Raw genomic sequence first — 16,464 nt, 5'->3', positions numbered from 1 at the left:
ATGCAGAGAAGGAGGACTGAACTGATAACTGGAATTATAACATACTTTTGGCAGACTCAGAGGCAGAGCCAGGCTGAACCGGGCACTGTGAGGCAGGAAGTAAGTGAAGGGTCGAGGATACAGGTGGGGGCTGTATCGCTCCTCAGCGAGGTTTCAGGAGACAGGAGCTGAATCTGGTGTCCAGGCCCTTTTGAGGCCTAGAAACGGGGACTTTACAATGGAATAACGTGCACACTGAGAAACGTGGCAACGTAGCTTTACATAGGCCTGATATTCGTAGTATTCACGAGAACTGGAAACTGGCATATTAGAGGTGGACACAACTGTAATTGCGTCATTAATCGGACATGGGGAATGCATATGCATATTTAATCATGCACACATAACATATGATGGATGACACGTAGGGACACAGAACATGGCAAAATTTACTTTTCCACATTCCCTCCTTGTCACTACGTTTCCATCAGGAAACATCAATATTCATGATACCGTCTATCATTTCATACAGTATCATTTGCTCGTCTCGAATTATCCTGGAACGGGATTTAGAACGGGGCTTGGGACTAGGAATACAAGAGGTAGCACAAATGCCGCAAATCGCAGGGCCACATTGTATACAGAGACAGCAGCTGATTATGATCGCTACTGCAATACCTAGGAAGGACAATATTTTCCATCCCCATGCGGAAATTATATTCCAGAACCAACCGGACCATGTCCAGGTGCCTGGATCTTGGTGTAACAGATGGGCAATTTTATGGAGTCTGGTTATAGCTGAATAAACAGACGGCGCGTTATTTGGAATGAAAATGCAGCAACTAGATCCGATGACTCTACAGGCCCGCCCCTATCGGCCAGTATGACGTCAAGGACGAGACGATTCTGTAAAACGACAAATCTTCTAGCAGATTGCTCTTCGGTTAAGTTACCTAGAGCAGAGGCAGTCTCATTTACTACAGCTTCGAGGGTTCTGGTTAACCTACGGATTAGCTTACTATTCTGGATAGGTCCTATAAAGAAGAAGAAACCTCTATTGAAATCTGTATACTGTTCTAGAGCAGTTTCAGTATAATCGACAATTGGGGACTCCCTTCTATGTCTAATGTGTACTAGATGTGTATTTCTATGATAATCAGGTGGGGCTAGGAAAACTGGTGGCAGTAGGAAGGCAATGTAACAGGTTCCCTCCCAATCGAGGGGCAGACGAACATATGCAGTTTGACCACAAATAAAATAAGAATGACGTGAAGCTTTGAAAATAGATTTCCCACTGTCACTATACTTGACAATAGTAGTACAATCACTGTGTCCTACATGTACGGAACCATAATTTCGGACACATAATTCGCCTTTGACTGGTAGTACTGAAATAGCAGGTAAGTCTGGAGTAGTATCAGACTGAACATTCAGGACCATGAAATTCGAAGAATAATTACCTGAATTGTACACTTCATTTTCTAGATCTAACCCTGTTCGGTGAGGGAGACCTTGCTTGTCTGGGAAACATGTACTGTTAAGAAAAGACATATCTGTTGAGGATGACGTTAACGTGGACCATGCTCCACACGAACCATTATGTGAGAATGGATAAGGAAAAAGTGGCAGAACTCCCTTCGGTATCTGGAAAGGGGGGAGTCGACCACACACCCAACAATTAGTGGCATTGCTGGTCTGATGTGAGTAATGTAACATGCGGATGAATGAGTTATTTCGCATAGCGAGGCGGTAAGAGAGTTCATGAGGAGGCAGATCACTAAACGTGTGCTCTACTGTAGCATTAGCAGACTTATTTACATGAAGAACTGGGAAATACAAGAAAAATGCATAACTGGTGCAGGAAATCATAATGCTGAGAAACAATATGAAACATAGAAAAACGATACATCGGATTGAGTTTTGACTAACTCTCTCACTATGGGGGTCTATTTTATACATGTCAGAAACAGTCTAACCGTTTCACCTAGGGGAGGACTTAGACAATCAAACTGACTGACTTATTTTACTAGACCGGAGTTTTAGTTTATACTCCTGTTGCGGAGTTTTCTCTAACAGGGGAGGGTTTGTAGCAATGTCTTTTGCGGGACAGTCCTTGAGAACAATATTTTGGCAATCCTTCAAATCCTGGGAAATGTTCTTTAAGACGGGTTTCAGTCCATTAAATTGTTTTACATGAGAAAGGTGCACCCAGCCTTTGCGACCTTCCAACTTCACGGCTGTACGGGTGGTGAGGAGGACCTGTCGGGGCTCTTTCCAGCGAGGCTCCAGCGGACTTGATCTGTCATAATTCCTCACCATCACCATGGATCCTGGAACGATTTCATGCGGTGCCACCTCGGTATTGTCTGGAAATGCGGCGGCAACCTGTGAACGACATGAGTTGAGGGCAGACATCAAGGAAGCTAGGTAATCTGTCAGCATATTACTTGAAACATCGGTAATACTTCGGGGTCTAGGAGTACCCCACATGTTAGGGGGGCGGCCGAAAACGACCTCATACGGGGACAGACCTGATCTGGAATGTGCGACCATGCGCATATAAAATAAAGCGACTGGCAGAGCTACTAGCCAGTCCACACCTTTCTCTTTACACACTTTTGCAATACGGATTTTCAGAGTCTGGTTATGTCTCTCTACGAGACCGGCTGCTTCAGGGTGGCGTACACAATGAAACTTCCACTGGTACCCTAACAACAGGGAAACATGCTTCATGAGTTCAGATGAGAATGGCTGACCGTTGTCAGAATATACGACTCTAGGGAGTCCATAACGGGGGAAGAACTCACGAACCAGCTGCTTGGCAGTGGTCGCGGCTGTGTAATCTGGGACTGGATATGCTTCTGTCCACCTGGACAAAGCGCATACAACTACAAGAACATACTTGAAACCTCGACATCGCTCCATCTGAATATAATCCATCTGGAGGACTTCAAAAGGGTGGTCAGGGGGCTGGAATCCACCTTGTTCTACCGGGACACTTTTACCTGGATTAAACTGACAACATATCATACAGGTACGGACTTTCTGCTTGGCTGCAGCTCGTAAATGCTTGTTGAACCAGATGTTCTGGATACTGTCTAACATAGCTTTTTCTCCTAAATGTGCTGGACTATGTGCGGTATTAATAATGACTTGAACCATAGAGTCGGGGAGAAACCATGTGGCTCTACCCTTCGTTAACCATCCTTGATCTGTCTGGACCCCTCCTTGTTCGGACCATTTCTTGATTTCTTCGGGAGTAGCATGTAACTGGATATCTATGACATCTTGTGTAGGGTCCTTAACTGTCATACATGTGGTCGGATCTGGAGTATGTGTCTGATTAACTGGAATGTCTGGAGTCTGTGCTGTGAGCTTGGCTGTGCGATCTGCTAAATCGTTACCTTGAGAAATGGTGTCAGTAACTTTCGTATGTGCTTTGCACTTCATGATAGCGATAGATGTCGGTAAGTGTATGGCATCTAACAGAGCTTGAATAAGGAGACCATGCTGAATCTTGGTTCCATGAGAAGTCATGAAACCTCTCTCCTGCCAGAGCACTCCGAAGTCGTGTACAACTCCAAATGCGTAGCGTGAATCTGTGTAAACATTAACTTTCAAGTTCTTGGCGTGTATGCAGGCTTGGGTCAGAGCAACTAGCTCTGCTGCTTGAGCGGACAGGGTGTCAATACGGTGTGTTTCAATAACTTCGGTGTCAGTAGTCACTGCATACGCGGCGACTAGTTCTCCTGTACTTGTTCTCATACATGAACCATCCACATAAAGTGTCAGGTCGGGGTCTGGTAACGGAGTATCTGTCAGATCTTGTCTTGGCTTTGTCGTAATGTTAACTACTTCCACACAGTCATGTGTGGCAGAATTCGAAGTAACTGATGGTAACAATGTAGCAGGATTTAAAATGTTGCAGCGTCTGATTTCTATGTGTGGCTGGAACAGTGTCAATTCATAACCTGTTAAACGTGCAATTGTCAAGTGCTGAGTTTGTGTTCGGTTTAAAAGAACTTCCACGGAATGTGGAACTTGTACTGTCAAGGAGTGTCCTAAGACTATGGAATCACTTTGTCTGATAGCTAGTGCTGTGGCTGCAACTGACTTGAGGCACGCAGGCAGCGCCTGGGCTACAGGATCTAATGTGCTCGAAAAATAAGCACATGGCTTGTATTGTCCTGCTTGATCTTGTGTGAGAACAGATAATGCTGTACCTTCGCGTTCTGTGACAAAAAGTGTAAAAGGCTTACTGTAGTTCGGTGTTGCTAGAACTGGAGCTTGGCATAGGGCTTTCTTTAACTCATTGAAACTAAGTGTATGTTCAGATGTCCAAGGGAGGACAGTCGATACGGCTGCCTCCTGTGTCGTTAACTGTATCAGTGGCTTGGCTAGAAATGCATACTGGGGAATCCATTGTCTGCAGTAAGAAGTGAGGCCGATAAAAGCACGTACCTCCTTCTGGGTCTTGGGCTGAGGAAGACTCGCTATTAACTGGATACGGTCTGGTGTCAACTGCCTACCCCTCTTGGACAGCAAGTGTCCTAAGTAGACCACTTGCTGGACACAGAATTGAAGCTTAGAAGGGGACACCTTGTGCCCCATCTCGGCTAGGAAATACAAGACTGTAAGGGATGCTCGCTCGCAAGCACGTTCAGAACGGGCTGTGATCAGTAGATCATCGACATACTGGAGCAGGGCAGTGTCAGTTGGCATGTGAATGTTGTCTAGTTGTCTCTTAAGTGCTTGACTGTAAATACTAGGACTTTCTGTGAAACCTTGAGGAGCTCGTGTAAACATATAGCTCCTTCCATTTAAACAAAATCCGAAAAGGAACTGGCTGTCTGGATGAATAGGAACACTGAAAAACGCGTTCTTGAGGTCGATTACAGTAAAGAACGTGGCTTCGGAATCAATGGCTGTCAATAGGGAAGAGATATCTGGAACGACTGGGTACTGAGGAATAATACATTTATTAAGTTCTCGTAGGTCAATCACTAATCGATATACCGGGGGTGCATTTGGATCAGTACGTTTCATGACTGGAATGATCGGAGAATTACATACATTGGAGTCAGTTTCTACAACCACTCCCTGAGCCATGAGCTCGTCAATAATTTTGGATAAGGCTGCTACAGCCTCAGGTGGCAATCTGTACTGTCTGATTCGTGGTAACACTACACCTGGCTTGAGAGTCACACGATAGGGTGTGATTTGCATGTAACCTACATCAGTTGGACCTTGCGCCCATAAGTGCTGCGGGACATTAGACAGTCTTGAATCAAAATCTCGTAATACATAGTGACCCTTAAAGTCACGTAGGAACAATCGTATTCCCTCTGGGGAACAGCATATAACTGCACCTAACTCTTTCAGTGTTTTAATGCCTAATAGATTTTCTGGACATGACTTAGTAAGTAACAGATCAGTAGTGCGGGACAATGGACCTACTTCTAGAGTAACTGGCTTTGAAATCTCATTTACGATAGGTTTTCCTGAAAATCCAAGGGAAACATTTCTTGAGCCTGAGAGCGGAGCCCCTGGAACTTCGGCGTGACTAATCGTGGTCCTACTTGCCCCTGTATCAATCAAAAACTTTCTGTCTTTCCCTAATACTTGACTGTGAACATAGGGACCTTCTTGATCTACAGGTATCTCGATGAGAGGCAAGCCTACCTCCCTCTCTAGGCTGTTTCATGAATACTGCTGGTACTCTGGATACTCAGACTGTGCATACTGGTACATCTGCTGTGTAACGTGCTGTGTTGCAGCAATAGGCTGCGGTGCTGTAACTGTCTGTGGTGCATTCTGTGGCTGAGGAATCTGTGAAACTTGTTCTTGTCTAGGCGGACGTGGTCTTTCTTTAGTCTTACCAGTAGCTATGTTGTGTTTCAGAACTGCACACTCATTTATAAAATGACCTGGCTGTTTACAATAATTGCAGTTCCCTTTAACGGGAGCTGCAGGATGACTGGCTTGATTCGGACCCCTCTTCTGACTGTCTTGAGGAACAGATTGTGCAACTAGTACTTTCATCTTCGTGTCTTTCATACGTTTTCTTTCGTGTTCTTGTTCTTCTCTGATTCTATTCTGGTGGTATTGAAGCATCTGCAACATCTGGGACGGGGTATTAGCTTGCCAGGTACTTTCGACTTTCAAAACTCGATTTTTAATTTGTGGGCTTGAATTCTCGACTAATTTAGTAACAAAAAGGTGAGGGTATGACTCACTACTCGTCTTGAGGCCACTGTTGATGCTAAAACATTTTTCAAATCTAGAATAAAAATCACTAATATCTTCGTCTTGTTTCTGTTTACAGGCTGAGATTGCATCCCAGTCTTCTTTTCTAGTTGTCAATAATCTGGGTAAAACTTGTATTAATAATTCTGGTAATTCTTTACATTTCGCTCCAAGACCGGTACCTGGTACTCGTGCCTTGTCTTCAGCTTCTAGAACTGCCCAATCGATCTTTTTCTCTCCCACCTCCCATTCTTTTTCCTTGAGCTTTTCATACACCCCTGCGGGCAGCAGAACTTTTAACATTTTAATTATATCTGGATACGTGTATTCTCCCATACGGAGCATGTCTTTTAATTCTCTATGGAACCCTGCTGGATCTTTGTCATGACAGGGAATTAATTTCTTCATCTCGAGGAGTTCCATCTTTGTAATCGGAGTGTAAACAAACACTCGTTCTAGTTCGCCACCCGTTCCTCTGACTGGGTGGACTTCTCGTAACGGATTCTGTCTCTCCATGAACAAAATGCGGGTTCAGAAACGTTCTATATTTGTGACGCTGTTCTAGAATGACACTAATTAAGTCGGTACCTAAACCTTTCCATCTATACTGGAGTAACTCGTTCAGGACATCATGTAACGGACCTGGATCAGAGTGTTGACCCTCATACAAAGTAATGAGGTGCTGAATCATATACATACCCACCAGTCGTTGTTCGGCTGGGGGCAGTTTCAGAAACATTTGTGCCACTATTTCGTCTGGAAAAGTGGTAGAATCAGTAATCCATCGGACTGCTGATCGGGCTAGTTCTTGTTCATGCATAGTACTTAACTCACTGTAACCGATTCGTGATTTCAGAATGTGATCGGTAGCTTGGAATACTTGTTCTAGAGAACCTTGTTCTGGTGCTGGAGAATGAAAAATAGACTTGTGTTCTAGGCGTAAATGGCGATCTGGAAATCTAGATTTTCCTACATACGCTATTCTGGCGGAATTCTCGTCGTCTATCTCTTCAGTATCAGAGTTACTTTCTTTCTCGCTTACTTGTGCTGCTTTACGTTGTTCGTGTATCTTTATTATTTCTCTACGGATTTTCTTGTACATACTCTCCATAGCACCGACGGTCTTGTGCTTACCCTCGGCTATATTATCACTCCACCTTGTCAGGATTTTCATTTCGGCTTGATCTTTAGACGGCTAATCTTGTTCTCTTATTAGACAGTTAATCAGAAACTTTAATATCATGAGCTGGATCTCGGCTTTCCTTTGAGACATGGCCTCGCTAATGCTTTCTGGATCATCCCCTGTACGGATGAAACGATATATTCTGTCTAGATCTTCTTTCATATTCGGTAAGGTGACTAGATACTCGGCCACCTTTCTTACGCGGAATGAATATAAAACCATATTATCCTCGCCTGGGACTGGATCATAGCCGCATTCGGCAAGGGATTTTCTTATTTCTGCTACAGTCTGATGTCTGGGCGTACGCTGTGACGCTTGTGCATGTAATTCGGCTGTCGTTAAACGCTTGTGTGGCGGCGGGGTTTGAGGAGTACCTCCCCCTGCGGCCCCTAAACTAGAGTCGTCTACTGAGGCTCTTCGTCCTGGCAGAGTGGGAAATGGAAATGCAGGCTGGACTTGTATGGCGGGCTGGACCGGGGGTACCGTAACAGGTACTCCGGTGTCTGGAGGAGCGGGAAGTGCCTGATTTACAGGGACTGGCGGAGCGCGAACAGGATTTGCATATTCTGGGACTGTGTCGTCCAAATAGGACGAAATAAAAATATCAGCTGCGGTCTGTTTGTGACGTAGCTTGGTCGGAACTAATGGTGGCGGGAAATTACTGGATGCCTCTGGGGTCGCTTTTGGCAAGCCCTCGGCAAAGAGAGGATACATACCCCTATTAAGGGCATGCCTCTGTCTGTCTGACTGTTCGGCTTTGACTTGTTCACCTATCTCGATTAGTTCTTTTTCTTGTGCTCGTTCTAAGGATTCTCTACTTAATTCTGACTTTCTGATTTCCTTTTCAGTTCTTTTATGAGCTTCTTTGCGCCATAACTCGATGGCATCTTTCTGTGACTGTCTGGCTTTCTTTTTCCATAATGCTTCTTCTACTCGCATGATGCATTCGGCATCCCATGTACCCGATACGGGCCATCTATACTTTTCTTCTAACTGTTTGGTATACTCTACCCATAAATCTAGATACAGTACGGCGCTTATGCCATGCTTCTGATACATAAAATGACCTGGACTGTCCCTAGGCAGAACTGGAACTGCTGCTTCCAGCAGACCCTTTCTGGTTTTTAACTGACGTAACTTGGAAAACAAGGGCATGACTGGACTGTAATCTAGACACAATACGATACACAATGAACACGATACTTATTCCCATTCATACCACGACATTAAAATACATGAAAAACATTTAAAATAACAGTTCGAACAGAAATACTACCTGGAATACGGAACACAGAATACATGAATTTTCTCGAGAACAGAACTGACTAGAACAGGAACTAGATGCACTGCTGAAACAGTACGAAACTTACCGGTCTCATAAAGAGACACGTCAGGACCCGCATCCACCGAAGTGGACACTTCGTTTGTGGGTCTGTGTACCACCAACCCACGGACCAGAGTCAATTAAATTGACCCTGTCTAGATACTACCCCAGTAACGGTACTCACCGGGCAGCAAGAACGGAAGGCCTCGGACTGGACTGGACTGCCTCGACGTCGGACGGACGAACTTCGGACTTCTGTTACGGGTGGGCCTCCGGATACCTCGGACCTTGAACTCTCGGCTTGGGCTCTGGTCGGGACTCGCCGCGTTCCTCCACCGTCTCGTTTGGATGCTGGACCGCCTCCTCCGTCTCCTCCGTGGGCCTGAGGGATACTTGAAGCAGAAATATCTGCCAGTGCGCAGAAGAGTTCCGTCACGACTGCAGAGGGTCAGGGGGTCGGCGTGGCTTCACCGACGCGTGGGGAAAGGGCAAGTCCCTGTTCGGGCGCCATTATGTGGTAAATAAATAAATAATACCCTATTTTTGAATGTATAAATGAATAACAGATAGCTCAATAAATAAGAGTCAAGATTCGAGGTAGTAGGAGTTTCGCAGGTTTATTACAGCATAAAGGGCAGGAACAGGACAACCTGCATAGGAATAGGATGGCAGGGCCCAGCAGCGCTGCTGGTGTCAGGATCGGGACAAGGGGAACGGATGACTTTTTTAATAACAGTGCATGAACATATATACATAACGCAAACACATAGCATTACATTGCAATAGGCGTAGCAGTGGGTGGAGCAATAGGCGTGACGCGTAGCAGTCGCGAAAGATAAGGGTGAAAAGAGGTGTAACGGGGCGTATACATAGACATGTGATGCAAACGTAACAGAATATGTCATGAATGGGGCGGAAACCATGGAGGGGGCTACCTGAGGAGCCGGGACCTCTAACCTGATGGTGCGCGCAAACTAGCAATAACGTATCACTAGGAGAAGCTGGGGGCTATGAACTCTGTGCTAGGAGCAGAGACTGAAGTCTGGAGAGTCAGGGCGACATGTACCTAAGCAGTATCTAGTATCTGATGTTTAGAGAACATGTTGATATAAACTAGAAGTTAGGAGAGGAAAGGCTAACTTGATTCTAAGACTGGACCATGCATTATTCTACATGTAGTGCGTGATGAAGAATATTAAATGACCATTAAATGCAGTATTTCTCTAACGTGGAGACGTGAAGGCTAGACAATGACGGAAACTATTGATGCGGTTCAGTAGCTTAGGAATGCAGAGAAGGAGGACTGAACTGATAACTGGAATTATAACATACTTTTTGCAGACTCAGAGGCAGAGCCAGGCTGAACCGGGCACTGTGAGGCAGGAAGTAAGTGAAGGGTCGAGGATACAGGTGGGGGCTGTATCGCTCCTCAGCGAGGTTTCAGGAGACAGGAGCTGAATCTGGTGTCCAGGCCCTTTTGAGGCCTAGAAACGGGGACTTTACAATGGAATAACGTGCACACTGAGAAACGTGGCAACGTAGCTTTACATAGGCCTGATATTCGTAGTATTCACGAGAACTGGAAACTGGCATATTAGAGGTGGACACAACTGTAATTGCGTCATTAATCGGACATGGGGAATGCATATGCATATTTAATCATGCACACATAACATATGATGGATGACACGTAGGGACACAGAACATGGCAAAATTTACTTTTCCACACTTCCCTGGCTCCTGGGACTCACAAACCCCCTTCTCTTTCTTCTGTCATTCCTCCTGCCTTTCACACTTCATCTCATTCCAGTTATCTTTAATCATAATAAAAAAGATGCCACTGGTACCCAGATTAAAAATAATAAAGTTGTTTCCCTCTTCCTTGTACTGCGTCTCTTTCCTCTCTTGCAGGGGTCTCTCCATCTAGTCTAAATTTCTTTTTGTGGCTTTGTGGAAACCTGTGGATAATCAATTTTGGCCGCCTTTTCAGTATTTAATTCTGGGCACAATTTTGACTACCCTATAAAACAATAGAAACCCTGCTCAGTAGCTGGGATCCTTTTTTTTCTAACATGTGCAGCTATTTGAGCAAAGAGAGATTAAGATTGTGTACTGCCATTACCGACTGCTGCCTCTTTATATCTCCGATCCCCCTCACAGGCAGCTCATCCTTCTGGTGGCTGGTGAAGATTCCAGCTACATGCCGGCCCGAGTCGTAGTTGTTGGAGGAGAGACCCCTTCAAGCATCACCACTGAGCTGAACACAGTGAGTACATGGAAATGGATCGAAGTCTCGTAAGAAGAATGGTGCCCATAAAACTAGATAGATGGATAGACGGATAGATAGACGGATAGATGGATGGATAGATGGATGGATAGATAGATAGATAGATAGATAGATAGATAGATAGATAGATAGATAGATAGATAGATTGAAGAGTTGGCCTAACGGCTAGGGCGGTCGACCTCGACTCAGGTGAACTGGGTTCGAGTTTTGGCGATGACGCTGAACATCCTGTGATTCTGGGTAAATCACTTAATCTCCCTGAGCATAACAAAAAATGAATGTGTGTCCTCATGTAATGCAACTGGTGCTCTGTAAAGCGCTCTGATACCCGATTCGGGTCTAGTTCGCGCTATATAAAACTCTGCAAAATAAATAAACATGCTAAATCTGCAGAGAATGGCTGAGGTGCTGACACTACTCTGAATTCAGTACCACACACCCCTTCCATTCTGATTGAACTCAACACAGCCCTAGTATTCCTGTTCTCAAATCCATTGTTCAGAGCCTGTTCTGTGAGCCGGAGTCTGAATATAGCATTTGCCACTGATAATGCTGTACAGTTCCACCCAGCCCTGATCCATACTTTCGTTCCCCTTTGGCGTCTCTGACTTGGCTTTGTTTTTTTCAATAGGTGAACATTCCTGCTACTGCTAGCCGTGTAGTTTTATTGGAAAACTTGACGCGGTTTTGGCCGATAATCCAGATCAAAATCAAGCGTTGTCAGCAGGTGAGTGGCCCCGAAAGTCCTGTACCTTGACAAAATGCAACTCATGTTCGTGTTAATTGTGGTTCGGTGGCGTACTGTGACAATCCTATTATAATACCAAAGGTGCACAGAGTGAGAGGCATTTTATTGAGTTTCCACTGTTATAACCGATAAACTGCCTTTACTCTTCTTTTAGAAGGACCTGCCCATTCTCCAGTACTTGTATCTTTCATGGATTCAAATGCTTGATTTATTGCCCGCAGTGAGGCTAGGAGTCGATGTTTACATAGCGTCAGCTAGTTCTGAGAGTTTCTCTATGCCTTTTGTCCTAAACCCTAATTTCTATGCTACTGTGTAATATGAAGAAAGAGGTGAGTTCAGCAATTTTGGTTGAACCAGTTTAGGTCAGGCAATGCAGGTGTTTGGAGCTGTTGAAAAGGTCCATACCATTTCCAATTTAGTTTTATCTACGTTCTCATCAGCTGTCTCTAGAGGAGGACACGTTTTGTAACACAACCTTTAGCCTGACAATTGAGGGAGCGGCTGCTCAGGTCGTGGGGCCTGATTTCGAGTGGCGGACAGGTACCCCATCACAAATGCGATGGATATCCCAAACTCCTTAATGCAAATGCCATAGAATATAATGCACTTGTATTAAGGCTGAAGGGATATCTGTTATGTCTGTCAACTACAAATCAGGCCTTTAGATTTCTGTTCTTTAGACCTCCAAGAAGATTGCCGACAGATTGTGCAGGCGCCCAGGGCTCTATCTTGAACGGCGGCCTGCATTTTGAAATGTCTAATAATAACAAGGGGTACCCAATCAACCGAAAGGCATCTGGGTGAATCTAAACTAACGAAATACAGGTGATGACAAAGGTATTCAAATTGAAACGTAATTATTTGAGGAAACAGATACCATCAATTGTCTATCTCCAACATACACATTTCTACTGATTCAATCAACTGTCCCATTTCTATGTTCATCTTATGGCTAATTTTCTAAAGAAAAAATAAAAACCAAACACATAAATGATATGTAGTCTTCATGTATTAATCTATAAAGAATCGCTTTAAGATCTTCAGTATTTCGATCATACACATTGTAGGAGAGTAGGGTCTGCAATCCTATGATCACCCAGGTTTTTGCTTTTTGCTGCACTGGTTTACGACTTTCCCTGGCTGTGGGCCTGCTAATCAGACCCACAGCCTAGCTGTTCTCTCTATCCAAATTGTACTCAGGTACTGAATTGGCACTGGGCCCTCTCCAAGTCCCTGTACCCAGGGCTGAGGTGCACCCAGAAGTCTCCCAGGGGCTGAAGCATGTATTATGCCACCCCTGGGCTGACTAACTAAACTGACACAACTGGCTGCACGACAGCTGGGGCAAGGTGGTGTACTCACCCTTTGCTTTAGATATAGTATACCTATATCTAACCCTAAAATGGACACACAGATCTCCTATCAGTCACTCCTATGGCAGGCCTTAACAATCCTGAAGGCAGAGTGCTTGGAATCGTGTGAGATGGTGCTCTGGCATGAGCTGAGCCTGTCTGCGGCTTTCGGGATCCATCCCTTAGCCGTTTCCATGATATCGCATACCATATACTCTTAAGTGCATTATAATCCTCGCGGTTATATGCCAACTCTGGTATCGCTTTATCAAAACATGTCGAGTAAGGTGTCATACGAATTGGAATACTAACCCCTCGCCAATTCTGGCGACGGGGTTAGCATTCCACCCTTCTAGAGGGACACGACATGGATGTAACCCCTAACCCCGGTTAAAGTCAGACAGAGCCTTAGCATCCACAAAATGGATGCTGCCACCGAGACACAAGTCTGCCCTCCTGCTGCTGGGAGTCCTCCCAGAGCAGGAGATAAGGACAAAGGGTTTCCTGCCAGGGGCGGTGCCAGCACCGTCCCAGACGGGATTTTGTGTATTGTAGGTAGGCAGGGCTTCAGAGGAAGGTGACTGCACGTGGCACCCCGGTGCTCACTGTGCATAGGCTGGCTTGAACCAGTTCCAGGGACACTCCAGACCCTGTGCTGGGGAAAAGCCCGCCAAGGAAGTGGGTGTAACCACCCCCCTCCTGGTCCCACCCATAGGGCAGGACCTAGTCGCGTGCCAGCCCCCTTTTCCCAGATAAAGGTAGGGACTGGCCCCCTTCCAAATCAGATCATCTTTGAATCCTGAAACTACTTTCTACGAAAGGAACTCAAGACTTCTTCCTAAGATTTCTCCCTTGTGGCTAAGGAGTAGTCACCCTGCATCCGCAGGCACCATCAAGAACACTGCGGTCTGCTGCACGTCCTTCCTCCGGAATCCGACTGCCCAGCTCGACGAGAACCGGCTTCCCTGGCACCTCTGACCTCTACCCACCTCTACAGCCCAGCTGAGAACCGTGGGTGCGACGAGACCTCGAGGGACCGGCCATCGCCAAGACTGCACGACTTCTGCACAGCAAGCCCGCCGAGTAATTTCCTGGTGAGTGCTTTGGGGTCCGAGAAGCCCCGACCCTGAGCAGCTCCAGCACCGAAGAGCAGCCCCCCAGCATCTCCACGATCGGCGTGGGGCCCTTCTGCTTTCTGCTGCTCACCGCGTTGTTTGGCTACTAGCCCGCTGGCTTGTGGCCTTCTGAACGACGCCCGACGACATTTCTGCTGCTGGTCTGGTTGCTCCAGGCTGGCCCTTGCTCCCTTCCAAAAGAGGAGCACCCCGGACCCTCCTGGTCCACTCAAGACGCCATTTTTTAGTCCACCGCGTGGGCTTGAATTAGCCAAGGCTTGTTGCCCAATCCTGGGTAACTTCGACGCCGACAGCTTCATCCATCGTGGGACAGCTCGCCTCTCCATCCTGGTCGCCGACAACGCCTCCTGGTCCGTGAGATCTGCAGAGCCAGCGTCGCCCACTCACCTAGTCGAGGTGACTACCATCCGGTGCCCTCCTGGTGCCCACTGACTACTGGCTAGTAGTCACGAACTTGGTCCCCTCTGCTTTCAGGTGTCATCCTTCTTCCAGATCCAGGCTTGGATCGACTCGAACAATCTCCACTGGTCGCCTGCCAGCATCTTTCTTCCAGGCTCCTGGTCCGGCAACGAGGATTCCCGACGTCTTTTGAGACCTATGCAGCTGCAGCCCCTGGGCTAGGTAACTTCGGCATTTCGGTGCCCCAGCATAGCCTCACTATCCAAGGGTCAGGATCCACTGTCGTTTTCTCCCTACCAGGTCGGGTTCGCCTGTGAACACTAACTTTGTGAACTCTAGCTCCCATAGACTTTGTCCCGCATCCCGCGTGAGAGTGCACACTCTGCACCCGAGTTCCCTAGGCCTCCTGCTAGTAATCTAAAGGTTCAGTAGTCCAGTCCTAGCGATTCCAAAGCCTATTAGTATTGTTACTTACCTGCTAGTAATTCACATTCCACTTTTAAAGTATATGGTTTTTCGTGCCCCTCGGGCATTTGTATATACTGTGCTAACTTAAGTATTTTCGTAAGAGTTTTGTTGTGTGCCTAGCACCCTGTCCTCATAAAGAGTACAGGGTTGTTGTGATTCTAATAAATACATTGTTTATTTTCATAACACTTGTGTGGTGTCCTTTCACTGGGTGTTCAAGGGGTAATGTGATGGTAAAACAGCTGGCTTAACACGCCCTCTAGAGTCTTAGCCTTAGACTGCTCGTATCCACGCTACTAGGATAGCTGGTCTATAAGGTTGACTTACAACCAATCATCAATAAGGGTTGTCTGGACTGATATATAGTGATCACTAGAATAGTGAGCACTGCACATCAGGCCAACTTCTCACATTGGTGAGCAGCGGTTGGGATTTGAGCTTGCTGTTGTTTTACCACACATATCCTAAGAATATCTTGTGAAAGATCACATAAGTACTAAAGGTACATATAACTTAGCTTAGAATACTCTGAGTTCTACTGAACCAGCTGTTGTAGCTCCTAGGGCCTAGCACACCCTAAACTACAACTCTAGCAAGGGATCAGTAGGCAAACACATAGTGTAGGTAAGTGCACCACTTACACCTCACTAGAAAAGCATGTCTACCCAGGGAGAATCTACTGAGACTCCCCTGGTCAGTGTTGACCCTCCACAGGTCACTTCAAGATATGCAGCTCTCAGTTTTCAGGAGATGAGACAAATCTGTGTCTCCAGGAAACTGAAGCAGGGGTCTAACCCCACCATTCCCTTTCTGATAGGTCTCTTAGAGACATATGATGCCAGAAAGCTTTCTCAGTTACATGAGAACATGCCAGCCTTAGAGGGAACCTCTGGGGATCCAGACCTCCCCAACACTGCTCCTGCAGTTGAGGAGGAGGATCAAGAGGAACTCTCTGGGGATGAGGTAGACAAAGGTCTTGAGGTAGTCAGAAGGCTAACCAGGGCCAACTTAGACTTACTTGGGCTAGGATCTGGGGGACCCCCAGTACTGACCCGAAGTGGGCCTAACCTTGGAGTTAGGAGAGATAGATCTCTTTCTAGGGACTCCAATAGATCTCTGCACTCTAATGCCTCTTCCCAGAGGAGAAGGAATCCTCAAAAGAGGAGATTTACTTCCCCTCAGAGAATGGAGCATGAAGCTAGGATGAGACAAGCTGAACTGAGGATTGAAAGGGAAGAACTTGCCCTGGCCAAAGAGAAGCTTGCCCTGGCAAGAGAGCAGCAGATGAGTGGGTTAGCTCCCACTGGTGGCAGCAATCTCCCAAGAGATAGAGAGAAGGGTT

At 46.2% G+C, this 16,464-nt stretch overlaps 1 protein-coding gene across 1 annotated transcript in view; it reads left to right on the top strand.

Annotated features, from left to right (window-relative positions):
• Positions 1–16,464, top strand: part of LOC144762121 (cullin-9-like) — a 343,786-nt gene that overhangs the window by 176,508 nt on the left and 150,814 nt on the right. Inside the window, exons 18-19 of the mRNA XM_078647249.1 lie at positions 10,893–10,998; positions 11,651–11,746. Coding sequence (XP_078503375.1) covers positions 10,893–10,998; positions 11,651–11,746 — 202 coding nt within the window. The remainder of the gene's footprint in view (positions 1–10,892; positions 10,999–11,650; positions 11,747–16,464) is intronic.

This window comes from Lissotriton helveticus, chromosome 6, assembly GCF_964261635.1.
Source record: "Lissotriton helveticus chromosome 6, aLisHel1.1, whole genome shotgun sequence".
NCBI classification, from domain to species: Eukaryota; Metazoa; Chordata; class Amphibia; order Caudata; family Salamandridae; genus Lissotriton; species Lissotriton helveticus.
This window is presented reverse-complemented; position numbering and strand designations above follow the sequence as displayed.